The following is a 25126-nucleotide window of genomic DNA, read 5'->3' on the forward strand; positions in this document are numbered from 1 at the left end:
ACCGGCATATCTCGGGCTTCATTAGAGTAACACGACAGTAACGAGCTGGGGTTTTGTATCCCGCCTGACCAAAATTGACATGTCCCTAGTTCTAATCATCACAGGTGATACTCACTTTGGTTTTCTGCAAGATATAGATTGCATGACAGATAGCAACAATAAAAATGAAAATAAAGGATGTTAAGTGGTGGATCGATGCATAATATGTTTTGCAAGAGGAATGTACAAGCACAGTTAAGACAACTATGAGTACAATTAGACAGATCCAGACCTTTGGCCACACTATCCTAAGCATGAGCCTAATTGCTCACATTAACTTTAGGTCTGACCCAAATTCGCTGTCCAAAACATCCGTACCTTCCAAATTCCATTCTGAGCAAGGTTGTGATTACTTTACAGGCAATCCAGAGTTTACTTCAAGCTGATTTGTGACACGGCATCTGCATTTTCTTTGTTTGCTTCTTGAAAATCCAACTTATATTTGTCATGGTCGCCATTGTGGTGCGAGCGATTGTGGATTCCAGCATCTATCTATCTTAGAATATGTGCTTGAGTAGTGAATAAGCAATGTGCTGGAAATATCCCGTCGACTAAATATGAGAGCTGGTTGCCCTTTGTTTGCCTCTGCAGTATTTTTCCTGAGAACTGAAGTAGATGAGTGTTAAACCCATTACTTTAGGTTTACTAATCTAACTTGTTAGATCATTTTTTTTTGCTTTCTCGAAAAACAAATGTCAACCTTGTCTAAAAATGATGCTGCCATCGGAGGTCGATGCAAGTGGCCACAATTTTGGATTTATGGGTTGAATTTAGAACTGGTGGTGCTTCATATCATCGTTTAAAACTGCTGATCTGATATTGTGATTTTGGAGGTATTTTTTCTTATGTTTAGTCCCACTTCCCAAATTAAGTAGGCATCTACTGAGTACTACCGTGTAAAGGCATCAGCTAAGTTTGTTAAGAGCTACCCATTGGCCACCTCGTCCTTCCAAAAAATCCCCTGTTCATCTCTTGAAACGTGCTGAGAAATTTCAGCGTGTGCTTGATTATCCCAATTGACTTGCCGCAAGATGTTGAGAGAGTTACAGCAGCACATTTTCTTTTCGTACTGCAGATATACATGCTGTGCGTGTTAGAAGAGAGAGCAGATAGATAGAAGAATAAAACTTTACTGAGTGCTTCAAGAAAATGCTCCCAGTTGTCCAATAATCGCACACTCTTTTCCAAAAGAGAGAAAACAACACGAGAACACGAATCTAGCTAGGAAACTTTGCAATCATATCATGGTTTTTGTTTACATTTGCAGGTTTCCATGCTGTAGCTCCAATGATTGGGGCTATTTTGTAATAACACCTGTCAGTCTGTTACAAGAGATGAAACGCTGCTGGAAATCTTTGTTGTGAAACTAATAAACCCTGACGGAGCAGGGTAATCTTTTTCACCGTCTTCTTTTCATCAGAATCTTCTGATTTTTCACTGTTATGAAAGGTGGTCATGGAATCGTCGATCCTCGTCGATCGGCCGATCCCCGCCGTCCATCGTCTCCCGCCACTGCTGCTCACCACGCTATAAATAGACCCCTCATCAACACAGAGCAAAATTCATCAACAACACTTGCAACCGTCAACGCAGCTCACAAAGACTCAGTCACAAGTACGCCTTGTTAGCAATGGCGTACCGGCAGGCCATGTCCTACTCCAACACCGTCGACGAGTGCTGCGACGGCGGCCGCACGGCCCCCATGTACTCCAACAACACCGTCGACGAGTGCTACGACGCCGGCCGCCACGGTCATGGCCACGGCCACGGGCACGGGCACGGCATGACCAAGATGTACTCCAACACCACCGACGAGTGCTTCGACGGCGGCCGGACCAATATGTACTCCAACACCACCGACGTCGAGTGCTACGACGCCGGCCACCACGGTCACGGCGGCGGCAGGAGGCCGGCTTACGACGACGGCTGCGGCGGGTACGGCGGCCAGCAGGCCGGCGGGTACTACAGGAAGGAGGAGAAGACCCACAAGAACCGGGAGCGCGTTGGCGAGGTCGGCGCTCTCGCCTCCGGCGCCTTCGCCCTGGTAAACGTTCGCTCTTTATAAATTCCGATTCATTAACCGATCAAATTAATCGATCAATGGATGTAAATTAGTGCTCCAATTTGATGATCTGGTTTGATAAATTTGGGATCTTGCAGTATGAGGGGTATGAGGCGAAGAAGGACCCGGCGCATGCGCGGAGGCACGAGATCGAGGCCGGCGTGGCGGGAGCGGCGGCGCTGGGCGCTGGCGGCTACGCCTACCACGAGCACCGCGAGCAGCTCAGCTACGGCGGCGCCGCCAGGGAGCAGCAGCACAGGGTGCCTTCATACAACCAGTACTGCAACTAAGCTCAAGATCAGTTCATCTCAGCGGTCCATCCAGTACACAAACCGATCGACCGGCCGAACACATATCGACGAAGAGCATGCATGAGCATAATAAGAACATAAAAAAAATTATAAGACGTGTACTATTCCAATAAGATTATAAGAACATGCTGCATGCGTCTTGTATGATATGGTCGCTTTTATGTTGTACTATATAGTACTAGTACGTGTGTATGTGTATTGGATTAATTCCACGATATCGGAAATAATGAATAAAAAATTTATTATTAGTAAAATGAGGTTGTTTCTTGTCTGAATCTTGTCTTAAATAATTATAAATTTTGGATCAAAACTGAACATTTCACTCGCATATACTCCATCCATTTCATAATTCTTATCTTAAATTTGTCTTAAAATGGATGTATCTATTTTAAAAAGCGTCTAGATACATGTAATATTTCGACAAGAATTATGGAACAGAGGTAGTATTATATATGCAGACAAAACATTTCACTCACATTCACTTATATAAGTGCACACCTATAGAGAGTGCGATTTTAGAATTAGTAGAGTGATTCTAAAAATTATAGGCTACTACGAATTAACAAATTAATGCACACTTTACAATACTGCAATTTCAGGTAAGAAATGTGAAATCTAGGTGCTTGACTTTTATGTAAAGTTTCAAGTAACCGAGAATTAGCAAAAATGTTAATTAATTACTACGATATAGGATGGATATGAAATCTCCGCACAAAGCTCGTACGTGAGCAAGCAAACATGTTCATATAGCACATATAACAAAGTAGGATGTACTATATATGTGCAAACATAAAGAACAACATATATTACATTACATAGTGTCGTGAATAAGACGATGGCACGATACTTCCAAGACTTGTACTATAGCTCGATCGATCACAAGAGATCCAAGAATCAATGGTGGTGCCCATGGCGGCGGTTCTTCTTGGCTTCCTTCTTCTCGTGGTGCTCATGGAAGGCGAACCCGGCGCTCCCAACGGCGACGGCAGCGGCGACCCCTTCCTTGACCTTGTGCGACCGGGCGTGCTCCGGATCAGCCTTCTTCGCCTTGTGCTTCTCGTGCTGCATATATATAATATCCACGTTTCCAAAGTGTTAAAACTCAGGATTCAGGCAGCAAATTGGAATTAACGAGGCCAGAATTAATGTTGGACGTAATATATGTATGTACCAGTGCGTAGGCTCCGGCTGCGACGGCGCCGAGCTGGGCGAGCTGCTCCATGTGCTTGTGATGCTTCTCCTCCTTCCGGTGATCGCCGCCGGTAGGCACCTTCACCTTGGATGGCTCGGCCTCCGCTGCCTTGCTGTTGTTGTGACGGCCCATGAAGTGGTGCGCCATGAATTCTCAGGTGGTCTATTTCTTCGTCCTTCAGAGATCAAGACCGGTGGCTGGTGGCTACGAAATTAAGTGAACAGGTTTTTCTCAAGATTCACGATGTAGCTCTATGCTGGTTGCTGCGATAGGTTTGATGAGATGATGAGATGAGAAGAAACGAACCAACTGCGCTGGGCATATATAGGGGTTAATTAGAATGCGCGTTTAATTTAGTAGAGTTTTTTTGCCTTTAGCAAAAGGGTTTCCCCCTGTATTTAGTAGAGTTTGCGAGCCGCCTTTTGAAAATTCCACGCGTACGTACGTATTCGCAGGGTTAACTTGGGTCGAAGAAATCCAAACCCGCGGCCTTAGCCGTGCATCCGACGCGATTAAGCAAACTCGACATGGATCGGTCGTCTTTGACTATTAAGCAAACTCGATATATGCATCGACTCGACCATCGTCTGTCACTTTCTTCATAAGATCCATCGATGACAGCATGAACAGAAGGTCATGCACCTTCTCGGTAGGCTTCCTAATATATACGTGTAAACAATTTCTTTGTTTTTGTTAATTATTAATTATATATAGTCCGTGTGAACAAATGGACTATGCAATTAACGCGTCCTGTTTTTTTTTTCCATTTGGACAAGTTAAACTTAAGAAACTACCTGCGGGTCAACAAATCTCTACGTTACGCGTCGTTGCTGTGCACCAACACTTGTATATAAGGTCATGCATGCCGGCCCTAATGCCAACAACAAGCACAACATTCATCACACGCGCACACACAACATTTGATCATCACCTGCATATCAGATTCAGTTAATATCCCTTTCAAGACTACTTTGCTCATGGGGCGCCACAGCAGCAGCACCAATAACAACGGCAGCAGCAAAGCCGAGGCCGCCACCGGTGCCGGCGATCACCGGAAGGAGGAGAAGCACCATAAACACATGGAGCAGCTCGCCCAGCTCGGCGCCGTCGCCGCCGGCGCCTATGCGCTGGTATTTTTTTTTTCCAGCTATCTGAATCCTGATTTTATAGCTAGCCAACTTCAGTTGATAATAACTCACATTTGGGACATTGATATATACAGCACGAGAAGCACAAGGCGAAGAAAGACCCGGAGCACGCCCGGTCGCACCGGATCAAGGAGGAGGTCGCCGCCGCGGTGGCCGCTGGCAGCGCCGGGTTCGCCGTCCACGAGCACCACAAGAAGAAAGACGCCAAGAAGCATAGTCACCGCCACTGAGAGATTGTATACTCTCAGTCATGTACATATATGTACAGTAGTTAATCCATTCATTCCATTGTTGTTCTGAAGTTATGGTATTTCCCCGTCCAACAAAAAATGTCTCAAGTTTGTTAAAATTTGGATGTATCTAGACATGAATTAATGTATAAATGCATTCAAATTTAGTTAAAAGCTAAAACATCTTTCGTTAGACAGAGGGAGTACATGTTGTGTTACTCATAGTGGTTTTATGTCTGTTCTCATCGTGGTACTACTGTACCATCGGCGGTTTCTTGTTCAATTTGAGATTGATGTCATGCGACCACATTTTTTTTTGACCACATGTCCTGTCACCGCATAGCTAGTGCGGTTTCTTATTTGTTTTCCAGTCGTTGTCGAAAAACGTTCTAATGTGTTTTAAAAGAAAACGTTGTAACGGGCCCGCCATTGTATACAATGCAATCCGCTCGGCCCACAGCCCAGCTTCTCGTCGAATCCGAGACGGCCCAAATGAAACGCTCTTTCCAATCCTACCCGTACTCGCAATCCCCAGACAGCCCAGCCCAGCTCGCCCTATAAATGAATGAAATTCCTAAAAAAAAGATTTTGGCAAAAAATAATGCCCCGATTGATTGATCGGCGTATACATGGCAGACGTCGTCGTCGAGAACCCTAACGCCAACGGCGATGTGGCGGCGGCGGAGCCCGACTTCAACAGCCACTGCGGGGTAGTGTGCGTGAGCGCGTGCTGCACCCTGGCCATCGCCTCCGTCTCCGGCGTCCTGGTGCTCCTCTTCTCCCGCTCCGGCCACGCCCACGCGTCCGCCGCCGTGCGGGCCATGGCCGCCGCCGGTCGTCGTCGGCGTCCTGGGCCTCTTCCTCGGGGCTCTCTGCTGCGCGGTCACCATCAGCTTCTGCATCCATGGGGATTTCTCGGGGAAGCCACAGCCACAGGAGGAGGCTCCCATTGTAGAGCAGGTTCAATTTAACTACATGCAGTTGCCAATATATCCTTGTACGTAAACACACATGTGCTTGGATTAGAACTACAACTCCACCCTACAATTAGAACACCTCAGATCATGCATGATAGTGCTAATTAATTAACTCCATGTTTTTGGCGGAGTGGAGCTCGGATCATGTCATTTTTAGTATTTTATTTTGGTGGAGTCCTAAATAGGAACAATCATATGATCGATGAACTGGGCATCAAGAGCACAAGGAACCTGTTTGTGGTGCTTTGGTTCTACTTCTTTGTTCGTGGTCGTATGGCAAGAGAAAGACAAAGAGAAACCTCATGCTGGGTTGCGCAGCGCTGGTCAGGAGATGGGCCAAAGGGAGAGAGTTAGAGAGAGTTGATGGGCAGTTACCATAGCATCGCCTCACGGCAGATAAACACATGATCGATAATCGTTCTAGTCATGTGTGTTCTCATGAAACGTCAAACATTTGTGTTTATTTTAAACCCGGACTTCGTAGACAAAGTCTGAATCGAACCTTAATCTTCTAATTCCTGAATTTTGAACCCTGACCTTACAGATTCCGGTTAATTAAAACCCTTAATCCCAGAAATCGTGTTTGGTTGATCGTTTTCGCTAACATGTTTCTTTGATTGATGAGTAGACTTACAAATTCTTGTGATTTGTGTCTATTTTACTACTACATAATGGATCATTACTAATGGGTGTAAAATGACATCAGTAGCGGGCATCTCACCCGCCGCAACCTGCATGCCAGTGATGAGGTGCAAATCAGTGGCGGGCAGGCCACCCGTTACTGATGGGGCGCCTCATCCGTGGCGGTCACGCCACACAGCCGACACTGATGGAGATTAGGAGAAAATAAAAAAATAAATCACAAAAAAATCGCCAGCTTGTCAAAGCTCTGCCGCAGCCGCTCCGAGTCCCACGTGCGACACTGCTCCTCCAGGCGCCGCCAATCCACCAAAAGTTTTCTAAGAATAAATGCCTTAATTAATCAGGATTTGTAAGGTTAGGGTTTGAAATACAAGAATTAAGAGGTTAAGGTTCAATTCAGACTTTGCCTAAAAGATGAGGGTTTAAAGTAAAAATCCCGACCGGGATCATCCTATTCCTAGCGTGCCAAACAGCTTTAAGGTCATAATTGACCGGTGTATTAACAAGGTCAGAGTCTCGATTTCAGGAATTAAGAAGTCAGGGTTCATCTCGGATGTCGTCTACAAGTACAGGATTGGAAACGGACTATTCTCAACATTAAAATTGATATTTTAATACATTTTTCGTTGTTCTGTAGCAACGCACAGCTTTTTTGCTAGTGTAATAGGTTTATTGAGTATGTAACATAGCGTAACTGGCCCTGGGCCTTGTCTGCCGCATACACGGGAAGCAACTTAATTAGAGGTCGCTTGATCAAACTTGTGAACGCTGCTCGAGGCTGGCAAGATCATCCTCAAAAAAAACTTGTGATTGTCATGTGGGTGCCAGAGCAAAACACGTATAGATCCGCAGCACGCCGATGGATGGGTCTAGTGGAAGACGAGATCTCGATCCAGCGGATTCCACTGCATGCTTTGATTTGATTTGTCTCTTCTTCTAGCTTTACATTATGGAATTTTTGCTTCTTTATCCGTCGACGCATGTTGTACGAGACAAAATACAAATACATACATGTGGCACATGGCTCGTTTCGAATCCAAACGAGTCGATCTGTACGATAATTGGTTGCATCCTTGTCACCGGGTACGTAAAGTACACTTCCGACAGCTAACTCTTTCTCCGACAGCTAATACATGTGCGGCCGGAGAAAACCCGGCGCGGCGCATGCATCAAGTTGGAATCTAAATGCTGTACGTCCATACATACGCTCCTTGTCATGTTTTTTTGAGACAGACCAACAAATAGGTGGGCGGGTAGGTACCGATCGAGACAGCAGTAGTACAAGCTTGCAAAGCAAAACCAAAGGACACTGAGCGCTTTCTATTTGGCCCTGGTCCATCGCCCATGGAAGGTCTCAATACTGGGACGTTTCAAGTGTACATTGAGCGTCTCATCAGTGAGGACTCCTTCCAAGAGATCAGGCACCCTGAGCTGCGACCGGCCGGCCAAAGCTCGTGCTTGCTTCACACAATCGCGCCGACCACAGGCGGGGGTGGCACGGGCAACACCGACGCGCCGACCACGGCCAGGGGTGGCACGGACAACACCGACCCGCGGCTGTCGCGACTTGAGCTGGCTGCCTTCAAACGGAACTCCTGTTTGAAGTGCGCGCAGGTGATTTACAATGATTTTGTGAAACAAGAAGCAGCGACAGCACTAGCGTGGGAAGCGGGGGCGGCAGCGAGGGAAGCGGCGGCGGCAGCGGCAGCGAGGGATGCGCCGGAGTCCTCGACGGCCGCGACCAGGAGAGGACTGGAGGAAGCGGGGGGGCATGTGAATCGGGTCGCCCCTGGAGTGATAGGGGCAGGAAGCCCGGCATCCTACAAGTCCGGCGACACGTCACTGCACTATGTTGCCAGGTCCGGGAACTTGAGTCTGCTCTGCAGTCTCATCGCTTTGGCCGCCAAGGATAATGGCCATGAGGGGGTGATTGCTTTTGTGGGAAAGCCCAACGCTCTTGGGGAGACGGTCTTGCACGAGACAATCATGTTAGGAAACAAGGACATGGTTGAGCTGCTGCTGTGGGTGGATCCAAAGCTGGCGGCGAAGCTTACTGGTGATGGCACGTCGCCACTGTATCTAGCCGTCACCTTGGGACACGAGGACATTGTACGAATGATGACGACCACTCAACTGAATGACAATATTCGCTGTTACGGGCCACTTGATCAAAATGTCCTGCATGCTGCGGTTTTCCATGGCAGAGGTAAGCACACATTGCTCACAACAAGCTGATTGTGCTTGTGCCGCACAATTTATATTGTTAGATTTCTTAGCTGCATTTCCATCTGTCATGTTTGTTTCTTATTTCGGTGTTTCTTGACAATTTATATTTCCAACAGCCGGATGTTTCCATACAAAATGTTTCACACGTATTACAACCAAGCAAAGTCATACACGGCATCCTTCATAAATAAATCCTAAATTCTTAGGGTGTGCGCCTGAGAAATGGTTATTTTTCAGTCAACAATCGTAGCCATCCAATGATGATTTTCTTATCCATCGGACCTACATTAATCTTACACAAATCTCAATGATTGAATCAAAAGGTTGTTATCATCGATTAAGAAATAGTTATTTCTCAGTCGCCTAAGAAATAGCAAAACCGAAATTCTTAACTCAAATTTGCCCAAATATGAATGTATCTATTCTTAAAAAGCGTCTAGATAGATACATGTAATATTTCGACAACAATTTAACATCAGAGGGAGTACCTTAATTAACGAATGTGGTTACTGGTAATGCGTTAATTGTACTTGATGCATTCCGTCAAACTATAACAGCTTCGGCAGAGTTGCAAATAAAAGGAATTACGAAATGTGGTTGGAACTTTTGCCATGAAGTTTGCTCCAAAGTTCATCAATGCTATGATATGAGACACTGAGGCAAAATGTAGTACAAATTCATTCCCATTGTGAAGTACTTTTTTTCTTTTTGAAGAAAGGAGCATCACGCTCCCAGCTTCTGAAACGATAAATATTCGCAATACGTAGTTTTTCGTGGGGAGGATGCATACACCACAAGATGAACCTCAGGTTTTAAAATTAGTTTACAATTTTTGATTGAAATTTCCTAATTGCAGCTATGACAGAACTTATACTGGATTGGAGCCGGGGAAGAGATCTTATCGCAGAAACAGACGACAATGGCAGCACCCCTCTTCATTTTATCGTATCAGAGCTAGTTCAACACTTCCGCGTCTGGGGTGTTCGCTTATGGGTAAAATGGTGGGTTCCAGAACTTCCACCACGGACTATGTCTAAACTTAGTCACCCATCTGCAGCGTACACGAAGGATAAGCAAGGTTTGTACCCAGTGCACGTCGCTGCCAAGATGGGTAGAAAGGACGCCATCGACATTATGTTGAAGAAATGCCCTGATTGCGTGTTCCTCCGTGACGATGGCTTCGGAAGAACCTTCCTGCATTTTGCTGTCCAGTACAAGAGCAAGAGTGTGGTAAGATATGCTTGTGCAACCTCAGCTGCTGCATCGATACTGAACGCTCGGGACATAACAGGCGACACCGCATTACACCAAGCTGTTGCGTTTGGCAATCTGCCGATTTTCTATGCTCTCATGCTGAAGAAAGAAGTATCCTTAAATTTGAGGAACAAGAGAAATCAAACTCCATTAGATATTGCAAGGTCCATGATGAGCAGACGATGGGTATTGACCTAGCTACCCCTCTCTTTCATCTTTGTTTTGTTTGCTACCAAATTGCTTGCTAACTCATCCCGTTAAGTAGAACCCAGGGAACTTTAGCAGATTACTATTGCATTACTAATTTGTTCTGATTCTTAATTGGAACTTTTGCAGATGCCAGAGAACCAGAACCCAGAGAACCAGAACCCAGAGAGCCAGAACCCAGAGAACCTGATATACCGCATACTCGAAAATGCTGGCGGCAAGAACTCTAGCGCACGCTGGGATCTTTTTATCAATATGAGCAGACCGAAACCTGCAGAATTCAGGGAAAGAAGTTACGTCGAATTTAAAGATGAAGATGAAGAAATAAGGGCTCCTAAACTGACAGATTCCGCTCGGTCACTTGGCATTTGCTCCGCACTCATCGCATCGGTGACATTCAGTGTAACCTTCGCCATACTTTCAGGGCTCAAATCAGCCGACGGAAACAAAGCTGGCACGCCACCAATCTTTGGTACTTGGTATTTCAATGCATTCATGATGTCCAACACATTGGCCTTCATCTACTCCTTAACAGCTACAGTTAATGTTATGTACTCTGGCATGTCCGTGTTTACAACGGAAATGCGCCACCGTCACGTCCAGGCATCTGCTTACTTAGTCACACTCTCGCTGACTTGCTTGACTGCCGCCTTTGCACTTGGGTTGTATACGGTGCGGGCTCCACTTGGTCATTGGGCCACCGTCGTTTTTTCATCATTTGTCCTCATTGCTGCTGTGCCGTTGACCCGAGGTATGAAATTTGAAAACTTTGCTATTGCTACAAGAATACTGATTGCCAGACGGGGTTACAAGTTTGCATTTGGGCTCTTATTGTGGGATTTCATTGGACGTGCACTTGTAGACTTTTGGCCTGTTATACCCATCGCCGGTTGGGCAGTGTGCAGTATACACCTTGTAAAAGCACAGGCTTGAAGAAGCTAGTGGCATATGTCAGCAACAGGTGCTTCTTTGCCGGCAATTTGTACCCAGAATAAGCAGCTTTACTGCATCTTTCAATCAGTGTACTCGGTCATATATTTATGTAATACATGTATTTCACTACAAGGGTTTATTCAGACAAGTGTTATTTCGACAGTTCAATCTATTTTCACATGAGCAATATGTCTATGTTTCGGTTGTCGGATGATTTATTTTGTGAGTGTCTACTTAATAGCTTGTCATTTTTATCTTTGCAATACTCTAGATTTTTTAAACATTTTTCGTACGTATGACGAGCTGGCTGGGCCGAGGCCAAGTTATGTACGTATGACTGGGAGATAATGGGAAATGGGCCGTGGCTGGCTGCTCTCTCGGGTTCTCTTTTTCTTCTCCTTTATATTTCTCAGCAGGCCAATTTATGTTTTCGGCTTCTTCTTTTGTAATTTGATTTCTAGTTGTCGAAAACATTCTAATGGGCCGGCCGTCGTATACAATACAGTCCACTCGGCCCACAGCCCAGCAGCTTCTCATTGAATCCGAGACGGCCCAAAACGCCCTTTCCAATCCTACCCGTACTCGCCTTATAAATGAATGAAATTCTTTGCTCTCAAAAAAGAAAATGAATGAAATTCTTGAAAAAAGATTTGCAAAAATAATTCCGCCTTATACATGGCAGACGTCGTCGTGGAGAACCCTAACGGGGATGGGGCGCGCGCCACAGCAGCAAGTCCATTGATGACATCATGCATACACTTTTGCTGGTCGATTGGGCACGCGCGACAGCAGCAGCACCAGCGGCAAGGCCGAGGTCGGCACCGGCGGCGATCACCGGGAAGGAGGAGAAGCACCACAAGCACATGGAGCAGCTCGCGTCGCCGCCGGAGCCTATGCGAGGGTACACATCCAATTAATATTTACTTGACACATATGTTTCTAGCAACATTTTGTGTCGATGGTACTTAATTTTGTTGCATTGGTTCGTTGCAGCACAAGAAGCACAAGGCGAAGACAGACCCGGAGCACGCCCGGACGCACAGAATCAAGGAGGAGATCGCCGCCGCGGTGGCCGCCGGCTTCGCCATCCACGAGCACCACAAGAAGAAAGACGCCAAGAAGCAAGCCCACTGCATATATACATATGGTGGCTATGTACACTACACACATTCACATATATGTGTGGTTTTGTGAAATTTACTCTATAAATATAGTGCACTGCGCTTGCGTGCATGCCAGACGTCTAGTTAATTAATCCATTCATTGTCTTATTTGTTTGCATAGTATTGTGATGTTGTTCCGTTGTTTAAATAAATGGCACATGTTACTACCAGTTTGTCTGATCTCTTTGGTTACCCTGTGGTGCATTTGTATAAAAGACACGGGTTACAGCGTTCGATTTCAAACTCAGTATTTTCAGAGTTGTAAATAGGAATGCTAAACCAGCATCAAGAACACAAGGATGATGATACAATATAAACCAGCAATATGTCGAGAGATGTTGAAACCCCAACCGTACCACACAGCCAAAAACAGTTCTCAGCTTGTTCCATTTGTGTATATACAAATAATTTGATCTACTGGTATCATTTAATTAGAGAGATTTTACGGTACCCAGTACTCCTCGTGAGAGAAAGGAGTACCATTTAAATCTGACCTTCCGTTCAAAAAGGTAATTTAGTTTTTTTTTGTCTTTTTAATTATTTTTTCCTTTTTATGTAGCCGCAGCTGGCGGCTGAAGCCCTCGTCCCGATCGCCGCCGTGCCCGCCCGTCTGGATCGACCGGACACCGCCTCCTCCGCAATCTCCACGGGCGCCCCGCCGCACAACGTTCTCGTTAAGATCGCGCCTCTGCTCCTCATCTCACCCGAATAGCCAGCTCTACAGATCACAACGACCGCACGTTACTCTCCATCCTGCAACTGCTGCATCCCCATGACCCCGTCCGTTGAAGAACAGCAGACACCCGTGAAACTCTCTGGCTGAGATTGTGGCAAAATAAATGTACGGTCATCACATATTCATGCCAAGAATTCCATTTTGATGTTAATTTCACACGAATTAGCTCACAGCGCTAAGGATTGAAGAATCTGAGAACAGATTTTGAAGGATTGATACACACAGAGAGGCTAAGTCGAAAGGATTGGACGTTCACTGGTTACAATCTCGAACAGATTTTGAAGGATTAATACACACAACGCCTTTGAAGCGACCGCACGGTATCATCGTTGATCGATGATGGCCTGCGGCCTTGACAGCTAGGAAGGCGACTGCAAGCCCCAGTGCTTTTGCGAGGACAGAGGAACACTAGTGCTAGGAGGTCGCCAGAAACCGTCAGTAAGAATATCCAGCGGAATGTCGTCGATGTCTGAGAAGAACCGGAGGGCGCAGCAAGGGCGTTGTGAAGACAGGAAAAAAATTGAGTCAACGGCTTGAGGAAGAAGAAGATTGATTTATTACACTTTTACGCCTAACATGATGTACTCCCTCGTTTCAGGAGGCGGTGCTCCCTAAGACTGGTTTTGGAGTGCCAATTAAGATTAGCCATTGGATTACAATGAATAAACGGTCCGTATTTAATTCAAAGTACTGTAAAAGTACTCTTTAATTAACCCTAGTCAACGCAAGTCGACACACCACAATTCTCGCTTGTTTCCGGGGTTTCTAAAGTTCTTCATCGAGTGCATATAGCGGTCAGGCAGCATAGAATGGTTAATTTCCTATCAAATATTCCCCAAGAACACCTTTCTTAGAGGTTAGCCGCATTTCATCGAGCTAGCATAGACCTCGGGAAGGAGCTGCACTGTCGTCATGAGCTCCAGGAGCCATTGCCACCATCTCAAGATAACAAGCACAAGAGAAAGATGAAATGGAAGATGGGCAGTAGCCGGAGGTAGACGGAGGGGGCGGATGGAAGAGTGATGCCGGAACAATTAAGGACGAAGCTAAACAGAGGGAGTGGCTACTGGCCGTGCGATTCACATGGACGGTGGATACGATCGAGGGGGCAAGGCACTGGATCTCAATCCGAGACGAAGAGGGAGCTCGAAAAGAACCCATTGCATAGTCCGGGCCTCAATGCTCTAGCCCACCAGGGACGGAGGCAGGAAAAGAAGATAAGCAGGGCCAGAATAGAAGGAGTGATTTATTAGGGAGGCCAAAGCATAAAAAGTGAAGTTTATAGGATAAACTTACAAATTTTATGCAAGGGGTTAAGCAAAAATTCCAAATCATAGGGAGGGCCAAGGCCCCTGTTGGCCCAGGTCCTGCCTCCGCCACTGTAGCCCACTGAATAGGACTCCTAATCCGATCGGGACTAGCTAGAGCTGGAACAAAACAATTAATCTTCTTCTACAAATCCCGTCCGGGACGGGAGGCACTCTAGACTAGCGCTGCCAAAAAAAAGAGAGGATCATGGCCGACGTGGAGAACCCTGGGCACCACGACGAGGAGGAGGAGACGATGATGGCCGCCGAGCCGAGGGAGTGCAGCAGGCTGGTGTGCATGGTGCTAATCTTGTGCGTCGGCTGCGTGCTCTTGGTGACATCCTACGGCGCCATCGACTCCGGGAACATCACCGCCGTAACCATCCTCGGCTTCCTCCTCAGCTTTGCTGTCTTGGAACTCTTTGTCATCCTCATGGCTGAGCGCGACGCCGGGAACCGAGAGGGAATGAGGATCGTTGACCGCTTGTTGCAGTGTAGCTAGCCTCCTGACAAAAAAAAATTCCACTCAAGCATGCCAATATGCAAATACCCAGCTTTACGATTATAGTGTTTGTGATTCTACTTTGTCTATTCACAACTATATATGGAGACAAGAGTCAAGAAGCCAAGCAGCTGGCAAATTGTTAACAGCAACAGGAGCGAACAAATCCTTTCTACTTGTTGAATCGACAAAGAAAAACACAGCAGGACAATCCTTTCTCCTTGAAACCGACAAACTAGTAGCTCCAGTAAGCCAGCTAAACCAATGGGGTATTATACATGCAGAGAACAAATGAAGCATGGTTCCAGGTATAGCAGAGGCATTAAGAATTTTTAAATTGCAACAATGGTCGATTCTTACAAAATTTTAAATGGCAACAATGGCGATTCTTACAAATTGACTGCAATTCATGGTCTTGCTGGAAAACATGCCACGGTCAATCTTCTTTACTGCCACAGCAGGGAGGGCTAGGAACCACAGGTTAAGGCCATCAGATCCATAGATTTGAGGTTATATGCAGGAAGGTGAATGTCAGTAAACAAAATACAGTAACTAACACCTCAAAAATAGTGGCATTCAGATGAGTAACACTACCGGAGCTATACTGAAACAACCAGTGAGACACAACACACGCAAGCCATTAGTTGCTTTGTACTAAGCCCTTCAAAGTGCACCTGCCAAAGAAAAGAACAGTTTGCCATTAGTTGTATAAATCATAACTGAATATTAGAAGAGTTGCAAGCACTAAATGAAAATTTTAATGGCTAAAGCTGAATGTTAATGTGAATATGAAGTGCAACACATGTTCAGACCTGAGCAAAAACGTCATACCAGAAATATGCAGAATAATGACAGTCAGCATGAAAAGATATTTTTTTCTAAAGCTATGAATCTTTTTAGAACCCTTTATAGTAGAGGGGCTGGTGTACACTCTCTCCCTGGCTGAGAAACAGTTGTAGGCTCAGTACTATGGAAGCATAGTAAGCTAAAGAAATTCTCTTAGTCAAGCAAAATTCACAAAACGCAACCTGCATTCTGGCCGATCTGGTTGTAGAATCTAGACGGTGTAGGAAAAAAAAAATCCAATATTGAATGTGGCGCTCACTTCTGAAAGAGCGAAAATCCAACCTAAAATCATCGATCTGTAGCACATTGCCCAGGTTATAACTCGGTAAAAACTTGGCAATACATCCTATGGTAACGTGGAAGAAAATAACTGTCATGCAAGACAAAAATTGACTGCATTAGTGCTGCGTGTGATGATATGAAATTGATACCAAAAATAAGTGACAAAAATTGACTGCAGCATTAGTACATGTTCTCTCTCTCTCTCTCAAAAATATACCCATCTTTACAATTCTAGTGTTTGTGATTCTACTTTGCCTATTCAAAACTATGGAGACAAGATGCGAACAAGGCAAATTCAGCAGCAACAGGAGCATACAGATCCTTCCTACTTGAAAAGACAAGAAAAACACAGCAGGACAATCCTTTCTACTCTGTCCGTCTGGACGAAGTCACTTATTTACGGAGGGAGGGAGTACTTGAAACGACAAACTAACTAGTTCTCCAGTAAGCTAGCTAAACCAATATATGGCAATTTATGCAGACAACAAATGAAGTATGGTTCCATGTATAGTAGGAGCATTAATTCCTAACAGCAACAAATTTTTCTTAATCTAAGGACTCAAATTTATCTACGGATTCATAGGATACGTCAGCCTCCTTAATACTCCAATTTAGATGTGTGGGGTATTAGAATGGAGTATCAGGATGCAGGGCGCACAGAAACGTAAGCCAATAATTGATAAAAAAAAAACCGAAACGGCAGCTCTCCCTCCCCCGTTGATCTGTCGCACGAGCGTTTTCTACCTCCCCGCAGAATACCTCCAAGAGCTCCCTCCGCCACCGCGCGCCTCTGGTGCCGCCCCCTTCCTTGAGCAGGCGTTCGATCGCCTCCGCCAGCTTGGGGGCTGGTTCAAGCGGAGGAGTTTCAAGGGCGGGAGGCGGGGATCATGGGGCCCGGCCACGATGGCTTTGGGGGTGAGCACTAGTCAGTAGGGAGCTCACCAGAGAAGCAGCCAAGCAGCCAGACACCACTCAACTTCATCACCTCGCAGGTGGTGGCCTAAACAAAGGAAAAAGATTAGTTTATCTGCTAGCACATATGTATAATGAGTACCAGCAACAGCAAAACATAAATCATTACTTTAGGACAGTACATGTTTGCCTGTCGTGATTTGGTTTGCCACATTCGCCAGAAGTTCTTTTCCTTTTTCCATCCACATGGGTTTTCTTAGATTTCTCATGGAATGTCTTCAACCTCTCCTTACATGGAGCACCTTTTGGGAAAATCTTTTTTGGGTCAAGGATTTTTTCCCTAGAGAACCGGTTATAACCAGAAAAATGGGCGGGCAAAGGACCGAATGTAGTCGGCTCCGTTTCCCCGTCATCATTGATTTGGGCACCTCAGGTTCTCTCTAGAGAATTGGCTATAACCATGGTGCTGCAGAACAGCAAAAAAAAGACCTCTTTTTTTTCTAGAACAGATAAGAAATCTAAATGTTGTTTTTTGCTCCTCAATTTGCAGGATTCGTTCCCTTGATAACTGCTGGTTCGAGTATTCTTGCTCCTGGGTAAAGAAGAAAAAAAGGCCTCTTTTTCCCCGTATGATGTGATGCTACGATGATGGTGCTCACAATATTTTTGTTGTTGGCCAAATCTGCATGCGCAGGTTCCCTTTGTGGTTCGTTTGGAGCGAGAGGGACGCCACCAAACCGGACCAAGGGATTGCTATCTTCAACGGCGTCGGGATGCTGGGTTGGTGTGTTCCTCTGGTGCTGCACGGCGGAGAACCTCAGCCGAATCATCCGCCGCCGCCTGAGCTATGGGGTTTCCTACCTGGTGATTGGTCTCTTGGTGGGTTTCGGCTATAGCAGGCAGTACCATCTAAAAGATGTCTCTTGGTGGCACGCGGCCTACATCTGGGCAGACGAGGGACCATGGAAATGGAAGGCGCAGCATATTTATGCTTGTAAGAAGGAACTGCATGCCTCTTGTTTGTAGGGCTCAAACTCGATCGTCCCATATAACTGATCTCTGTCCATCTTGGCAATTAATTGGAATGCGTCGCGGCTGTGTTGTGCGCCCTGCTTCACGCCTACCTCCGTTCCCGGTGGTCTGCGGCTGCGCCCCTGCAGGACACGGCCGGACGAGAAGGAGAAGGAGAACGGCGGCTACCAAGTGCTGGCCGAGCAAGATCTGGAGGTACCACCGGCTGCCGTGATACCGCCACTGCCCGACCTGGACGACATCAACCAAGGGCTGCTCCAGCAGGCAGCACCACTGCCCCAGCTTCAGCCGCTGACCAAAGGCAATGTGCCCAAGGAAATGAAGGTGCCCCCTTCCGGCAAGCCCCATGACGCTACTGGTCACGACAGCGGCGACAAGGACGGTGGCAGCGGCACCATCATACTGCCTCTGGCCTCCCCTGCGACTACTGCCGATCCAAAGCCACCACCAGCAGCAGTCCCTGGACCCGGCGGCGGCGGCACCGACAAGGACTCGCCTGCAGCCTCACTTGGCATGCATCGTGCTCGTGCGTCTCCCGTCATCGTGCACCTGAGTTATCACCGTAAACATTTGCATCGCAATTCGCAAGTCCTAGCCAAACTTATTAAGCTACGCCGTCACTAGCTGAGTTATCTCCACTAGAGAAAATTTACGATACCCCGGTACCTCAAAAACGTACATGGGAGTACCAAAGGCATCAACATTGGTCTTTTCACCCGTTAATCAAATAGATCGGATTATCAGTTTATCACAGACCGATTAGGAACAGGCACCTCCTTCGCCTCCGCGCAGCCGCCACCCCGCCGCCTGAGCGCCGCCGCCGCGGCCGTGGCTCTGACGGGCGCGCTGGTCTAGGCCGGCGCGTCGCTGCTGCTGCAGCTCGTGCTCATCTTCGCCTCCATCTTCGCCGCTGCCATCAAGTACTCCTTCGTCGCCGTGCTCCTGCTCTTCGTACTCATCGCGCTCCTGTGAGTTCTCATGTCCCCCTTCTCCTCCTCCTCCTCCGTCCCCTCTGCTCTTGGCCTGTCATCTTGTACCCTGTGCAATTTGCAGTGAACCATGTAGGGTAACAAGCACTGATTTTGAAATGTGAACAAACCTAGCCTACTACTTTTGACAGCATGATTACTGTACTTTAATCACCACTTGCAATGAGCACTTAACCTAATAATCCCAGAAGTGGGAGATGAAAGCTCACCATGGCTGCCCATTTGGGCAAAAAAAGAATTGAACTTTGTTATTGAGAGGAAAGATATTTGAACAAAGGTGCTAATTTGATGACTGTGTTTCATAATGTCAGGTTTGACAGTTTCTGAGATGGATGGTTATAATGCCAGCATGGAGGAGATGGAAGAATATCACATGATGGTGAGTCAGATGTTTGGAAGCGTTGAAGAAGGTTACGAGCACTACAACAGCTATGCAAAATCTAAAGGGTTTAATGTGAGATTGGATGATAAGGAGTACATTAGTGGCACCATGGAATTGAAAAGAAGACGTTTCTGCTGCAGTAAGGAAGGGTACCGTTTGGAGAAGTACTTTGTAGCAAAAGATCAAATAAGGGAGCCACGGGCGCTCACCCGTTGTGGATGTAAAGCTATGCTTGAGATCCAGCGAGAACCTGGAACGGGTCTTTGGTTTGTCAAGAATTTTGTTGATGTCCACAGCCATCCACTTGACCCCAAGTAGTCTCCTTTTCTACGGTCACATCGCCGTTTAAACAACGCTCAGAAAGCTGATGCCGTAGAATATGGTCTTGGTGGCCTTCGTACATGCCAAATCATGGAAGTTATGGAGAAGCACCATGGTGGGTATGATCAGGTTGGGTTTGTTTCCCGGGACCTCTATAATTTCTTCGCCAAGTACAAGAAGAAAAGAATCTTAGGAAGGGATGCTGAATTTGTCTTGAACCACATGAGAGCCCAAGTTGAACGAGATGCTGAATTTTTCTTCAAATACAGTACGGATGATGAAGGACATCTTCGAAATATATTCTGGGCAGATTCACAATCTCAGATTGATTATGAAGCATTCGGTGACCTAGTTGTGTTTGATAGCACATATCGGGTCAATCGGTATAATCTCCCATTTGTTCCATTTATTGGGGTGGACCATCATCGCAGTACAATTGTTTTTTGTGTTGGTATTGTTTCAGACGAGACTGTCTCGTCGTACGAGTGGCTACTACAGTCATTTCTTGAGGCGATGAGCCATAAGAACCCGAGATCTGTGATCACTGATGGAGACGCCGCCATGAGGAAAGCCATTAAGAAGGTTATGCCGAGGACAAACCATCGACTATGCAGTTGGCACATTGAGCAGAACATGATACGCCACCTGCGTAATCCAATGCTTCGGGACTTCAGAAAACTCATATATCGTAAGAGGGAGTATATGAGTTTGAGAGATCTTGGGCTCAGTTCAAGGAAAAGTATGAGATCACAGAGCAGGCTACATGGATGTCCAGAATGTACAAACTTAGGAAGAGGTGGTCTGCGGCTTATACAAATGGAAGATATTTTTTGGGCATGCAGAGCAACCAGCATAGCGAGAGTCTTAACTCTAGGCTCCATAATCACCTAGACCGGAAAATGTCGTTGGTTGACTTGGTGGAGCACAGCGAGCACTTCATGTCACGTATCCGCAGAAATGAGGCCGAGTTGGATGCAAAAGCTGCAAATTCAGTCCTTTTCACTAGAATAGATACTAATCCATTAGAGAAAAATGATGCCCATATTTACACACCAAAGATGTTTAGGAAGGTTAGATATTGCATTCGCAGATCATCTGCATGGGAGATTGAAGAGCATACAGAGAGAGATGGGTTGGTCACCTTTAGAGCTGCATTAAAAGAAAGAGCCGAAGGAGGGAGCAGACATGTCTTCTTTGTAGAGTGTTCATTTCATGGCTCTTCAATGAATGGCATCTTCTGTGGTTGCCGAAAATTGGAGTGCGAAGGTGTCCCATGTTCACACATTTTTTCTGTTCTGAGTTTCCTGGGTGTAGAGACCATTCCTCCGTGTTGTGTTCGGATTAGGTGGACAATGCAAGCCAAGGCCGCATTCGTGTCGGAGACAAATGCCAATACACATGTGTGGTCAGAAGAGATGGGTCGTTACCGGCAAATGCGAAACAAGGCTAGTGTTGCTCTATTCAAAGCTTCGAAGAGCGAAGAGCGTTCGTAGCAGGTGAAGGATTTTCTGCAAAGCATTCTCGATGGCCCCGTTGAGAATGATGGGACCCCAGATGAGACAGCTTTTGGTCCTATACCATCCCATTATTCTGCCTCAAGCAATGTTTTTGGGGAGAAAGTCCTTGATCCACATCGTGACAAAAGGTGCTCCATCAAAGAAGAGAATGAAGCCATTTCATGAGACATTGAGGCAGTTGAATGGGCACAAGAGGCGAAACAGATTGTGCGGCGAATGTGGCAATTCCACACATGACAGGCGCACTTGTCCAAAACTGAAGTAGTTATTCTAGTGGTTGGTCCTCGCCTACAACAACCAGATCGCGCTGCTCTTCTCATCGGGCAAGGCAAGCTTGAACCTGACCTGACATGTTTTTTTACCCAGCTAGTTCATAGGACGAGAGGTGCTAAGCTCTGCACTGCATATTCTTGCTGGTTGCAGGCGTAGTAGCTATTGGTTCAGGATGGCAAGCACTGATTTATAACCTAAATATTTGAAGGATTAATTTTTGTTTGCTCATATTGACATGGCATCCGAGAAAAAAATCATATAACAAAGATATCACAGAGTTACCGATACTCCATTTTTTTGTTACTGTTGTTAATCATAGCTGAACCTGAATTTTGATAGACCAATAGTTACTGTTGTCAGTTGACTCTTTGAATAAATCCCAACTATGTTTTGAAAATGGAAGTACTTTCTTCTACTGCTATACACCTTTCTCTATGCTCCTATTCTGAACGAGTAGATTTTAACAGCTGAAAGAAACATCTTTGCACGGAGCTAAAATGCCTTTTCCAATACATTGTTAATCAACTGAAGAAAGGATTGGGCACTGAGCTTGTTGTACTGGAGGTTTGTTGGCTACTTCGAAACTACCTTGGTGCCTAGGAATTGCATGAATCTGATGTTTAAAAATGATAAACCATGCAGGAACTGATTCAGCAAATGGCAAATGTACAGTATACTGAGAACATCACAGATGAACAGGTCGATGCTATGGCAGGGAGTGAAACACTATGCACCAAGTTTTGTAGCCCCCTAGAGTAGAAAATATATCAAGTATACGCCAAAGTATTGATTGTAAAACTTATGTGATTAAAGCAGGAACATGCATCTTTGTCTGTAATGAATGAAGTTATCCATTTTTGGTTTAATTATTTGTCGGTTGTAGCAATGTTCTGTTGTACATAATTCTTGCGTTGACAGATTGTCAGTTCTCGAGCAAAAGACATTACTGATAATTGATAGGCGCAGCTTCTAATGATTTCTTCATTCGTTTGAGAGCAGAGTGAACCAGCAGTTTTTAATTCCCTCTGACTTGGCTGTTTATACAGAGTTTCTCTTTCGGTGCAATAACAATTCCAGTAATACATTCATATCCTGCTGCATATAGTTCATATACAGGCACGAAAGCCTTCTTCTCCGGCAGCACGAGCGGCGGCAGCCACCAGAGACCCTCCTGCGCCACGAACCATTATCTCTTGATGTGCAGGCGTCTATCTACAAGCTAGCCACAGAAGCATATAGGCGGTAACAGATACAACAAGCCCAGAGTACGTGACGAGTATAGCCCCCGCGCCCGAAAACATAAGATATTTTTCCAACACCAAAGGGCCAGTATACGTGACATGCTATTTTCCTAAGTTGCACCATATATTAGGCAGTTACGATACATCAAATCTGGTATTCCGGTCTCTCTATATATACAATCTTTAGTTCTGATCCGGGTAGCAAATGAATCTTGAGTTCTGTTCCCGGCCGCCGCCATCTAGCTAATCTTCGTTCTGTTCCCCGGCCGCCGCTGCCTCGTAGCTAATCTTTCCAAAAGTGGAACAAATCTTTGAAGCGCGTTCTGTTCCCGGCCACCGCCGCCTCGTAGCTAATCTTTCGTTCTGTTCCCGGCCGCCGCCGCCAATGGAGACCAACTTTTTCCTTCCGACGAAGAGCAAGAAATCTAGCAACAACAAACAAGGTCAGCATGATCCGAATTTTAACTTCAAAACCAGTACATGAACAGTATAAAATATATTTGCCCTGTGTTTTTCTGACCTTTGTTTTGTCTTCCATCAGGATCCATCTCCCTCCAGTGACCAATCTCCCTCATCTGAGCCCAAAACTCCTGCGTTAAGCAAAACAATATCTAAAGCCAAGATTCATATCATACATCACTAGTCATTACAAATCATATATATGTGAAAATCTTATATGCGTAATCCCTTGTTCTGCAGGAAACAGTGGCTTGAACCTGTAAGCTTATTATTTGCCCCCCCCCCCCCCCCCCCCCGACACACACACACACACACACTTAACATTGTACATTAACCACTTGAACAAACCAATTATCAGCTGGAAGGGATGGAGATGTATTTAAGGATGGCCAAAGATAGTTCCAAGGAAGTGGACAGATTTAATAGGTGGCCAGACTTAAGTGTTAATACATGGGAGCACGTAAATATCAACCATGTGCCAAGGCAGAAAGACGGGTATGTACATTCATCGCCAATGTCTAATCTTCTTTTTATAAACTCAACGAATGAAATCCTAATTAATTAATTCAGGACATCATGTGGCCTTTTTGTCATCAAGTACATACAACTATGGTCGGGATCCAAGCTGTCCAAGAGATTTTCACAGGTGAAGATTTCGAATATTATTCCTACATGCACTGTAAATTTCATCCTTAATTCAGGACATCATGTGGCCTTTTTGTCATCAAGTACATACAACTATGGTCGGGATCCAAGCTGTCCAAGAGATTTTCACAGGTGAAGATTTCGAATATTATTCCTACATGCACTGTAAATTTCATCCTTGGATCCATGTTTAACTACTTTACTACACATATGCAGAAAGATATAGAAATTTTCAGGAGGCAGCTACCATGTGACATCCTCTACAGTGTGCTGAACAAAATCAAGATCAGGGATATGCAAATGCAAGAAAGTGAAGAAGAAATTCCAGTCTCCAGTGATAGTTCTGAATCATAGATATGCGTCTGTCATAGCAAGTAGTCCTATATTTCTGTCACGCCATAAATATAGTTCGTCTCCTTCTTTTATCATATTTTGTCCGGTGCTGTTAGACTCCATAATTATTCTTCAATGTAGACCTAAACATTTCGAATCATTGCCTGCTGGTGTTACAGTATTTTTTCATACCTTTGTCATTTTCATCTAATCATGTGCATAAAGTTGTGCAATATTTCGGTGCAGTGCTGCACAAGTTCATTCTTTCCACTTGGAGAAGCTAACTTAATTCATGCCACGTGGTGATAATTTTTCAATCTGGTTTTACACGTGGTGACCGGGATATTGAGCTAACTTAATTCATGCCATCCAAATTTTGCTGACTAAAATTTAGTCCATGGTATCAAATTATAGAATGGGAGTTCAGTGAGTATGGTCATATTTCACTCTGCAACAAAGTTAGAACTGACAGTGGATGCATTATATTTCTCAAACTATGGACCAGATTTCGTTTTCCCTCTTCTGACCTTGCTTAATCAGGACATTAATTATGCATACACCAAAATTCTAGGAAATTTGACATACTCTGCACCTCATAGAATCTCAGTTTCAACTACCAAGGGCATAAGAAATTACTTCCATGCCAACAAATGTCATGCGGCAACACACACGCTACTTCAAAATTAACCAATTGCAGATAATGACCATGATCACATAAGGAATGCCATATTTGTGCAGAAGTGACATGATCCAATATTAGCTAACCTGTTTCAAGAAGCCAGTGCAAAAAGACTTGTCACCTTCACGGTCCTTACAGGTCGCAGCCGATCACTCATTTCGTATGCTGCGAACTTCCTGCATTTGACGTAACCATCAGACTAAGAACATACACTCTCACCTCATGCACCAAAGTGGCGAGCGAGCAATCCCAGACAGCTCACCTTCTTCCTCGTCGCACGACGACG

The 25126-nt window shown here is 45.5% G+C and overlaps 4 protein-coding genes, 1 long non-coding RNA gene and 1 pseudogene across 5 annotated transcripts; 4 read left to right on the forward strand and 2 right to left on the reverse strand.

The window, feature by feature from the left end:
• The first annotated feature begins 1586 nt into the window (after nt 1–1586).
• Nucleotides 1587–2666, forward strand: LOC100826328. The gene is made up of 2 exons (XM_003565085.4): nt 1587–2083; nt 2200–2666. Exons 1-2 carry the CDS (start codon nt 1670–1672, stop codon nt 2389–2391), a joined length of 606 nt encoding a protein of 201 aa, XP_003565133.2. The 5' UTR covers nt 1587–1669; the 3' UTR covers nt 2392–2666.
• Nucleotides 2667–3069: 403 nt separating this feature from the next.
• On the reverse strand, nt 3070–3917 carry LOC100831944 (abscisic stress-ripening protein 3). Its single transcript, XM_003567460.4, has 2 exons — nt 3584–3917; nt 3070–3474 (listed from the first exon to the last, which is right to left on the reverse strand). Exons 1-2 carry the CDS (start codon nt 3749–3751, stop codon nt 3307–3309), a joined length of 336 nt encoding a protein of 111 aa, XP_003567508.1. The 5' UTR covers nt 3752–3917; the 3' UTR covers nt 3070–3306.
• Nucleotides 3918–4460: 543 nt separating this feature from the next.
• On the forward strand, nt 4461–5302 carry LOC100832239 (abscisic stress-ripening protein 1). The gene is made up of 2 exons (XM_003567461.4): nt 4461–4734; nt 4827–5302. Exons 1-2 carry the CDS (start codon nt 4582–4584, stop codon nt 4980–4982), a joined length of 309 nt encoding a protein of 102 aa, XP_003567509.1. The 5' UTR covers nt 4461–4581; the 3' UTR covers nt 4983–5302.
• Nucleotides 5303–7828: 2526 nt separating this feature from the next.
• Nucleotides 7829–11404, forward strand: LOC112270599 (ankyrin repeat-containing protein At2g01680-like). Its single transcript, XM_024458372.1, has 3 exons — nt 7829–8807; nt 9684–10267; nt 10418–11404. The coding sequence occupies exons 1-3, from the start codon at nt 7946–7948 to the stop codon at nt 11219–11221; spliced, it is 2250 nt and encodes a 749-aa protein (XP_024314140.1). The 5' UTR covers nt 7829–7945; the 3' UTR covers nt 11222–11404.
• A 526-nt stretch (nt 11405–11930) lies between these two features.
• On the forward strand, nt 11931–13096 carry LOC100832548 (annotated as a pseudogene).
• A 1437-nt stretch (nt 13097–14533) lies between these two features.
• Nucleotides 14534–16984, reverse strand: LOC106866178. Its single transcript, XR_001406091.2, has 3 exons — nt 16802–16984; nt 15323–15603; nt 14534–14933 (listed from the first exon to the last, which is right to left on the reverse strand). It is a non-coding gene; the product is annotated as an uncharacterized LOC106866178 (long non-coding RNA).
• Between the last annotated feature and the right edge of the window lie 8142 nt (nt 16985–25126).

The sequence above is a fragment of the Brachypodium distachyon genome, chromosome 2, assembly GCF_000005505.3.
Source record: "Brachypodium distachyon strain Bd21 chromosome 2, Brachypodium_distachyon_v3.0, whole genome shotgun sequence".
Taxonomy (NCBI): domain Eukaryota; kingdom Viridiplantae; phylum Streptophyta; class Magnoliopsida; order Poales; family Poaceae; genus Brachypodium; species Brachypodium distachyon.

What these genes read in the sequence shown, in the direction of transcription:
- LOC112270599 (XM_024458372.1), top strand. Translation starts at nt 7,946, where the DNA reads ATGGAAGGTCTCAATACTGGGACGTTTCAAGTGTACATTGAGCGTCTC. An exon ending in TGCGGTTTTCCATGGCAGAG is followed by an intron (nt 8,808 to 9,683) that starts GTAAGCACACAT and finishes TCCTAATTGCAG; the next exon opens with CTATGACAGAACTTATACTG. An exon ending in CCATGATGAGCAGACGATGG is followed by an intron (nt 10,268 to 10,417) that starts GTATTGACCTAG and finishes GAACTTTTGCAG; the next exon opens with ATGCCAGAGAACCAGAACCC.
- LOC100832239 (XM_003567461.4), top strand. Translation starts at nt 4,582, where the DNA reads ATGGGGCGCCACAGCAGCAGCACCAATAACAACGGCAGCAGCAAAGCC. An exon ending in CCGCCGGCGCCTATGCGCTG is followed by an intron (nt 4,735 to 4,826) that starts GTATTTTTTTTT and finishes TGATATATACAG; the next exon opens with CACGAGAAGCACAAGGCGAA.
- LOC100826328 (XM_003565085.4), top strand. Translation starts at nt 1,670, where the DNA reads ATGGCGTACCGGCAGGCCATGTCCTACTCCAACACCGTCGACGAGTGC. An exon ending in CCTCCGGCGCCTTCGCCCTG is followed by an intron (nt 2,084 to 2,199) that starts GTAAACGTTCGC and finishes GGGATCTTGCAG; the next exon opens with TATGAGGGGTATGAGGCGAA.
- LOC100831944 (XM_003567460.4), bottom strand. Translation starts at nt 3,751, where the DNA reads ATGGCGCACCACTTCATGGGCCGTCACAACAACAGCAAGGCAGCGGAG. An exon ending in CAGCCGGAGCCTACGCACTG is followed by an intron (nt 3,475 to 3,583) that starts GTACATACATAT and finishes ATATATATGCAG; the next exon opens with CACGAGAAGCACAAGGCGAA.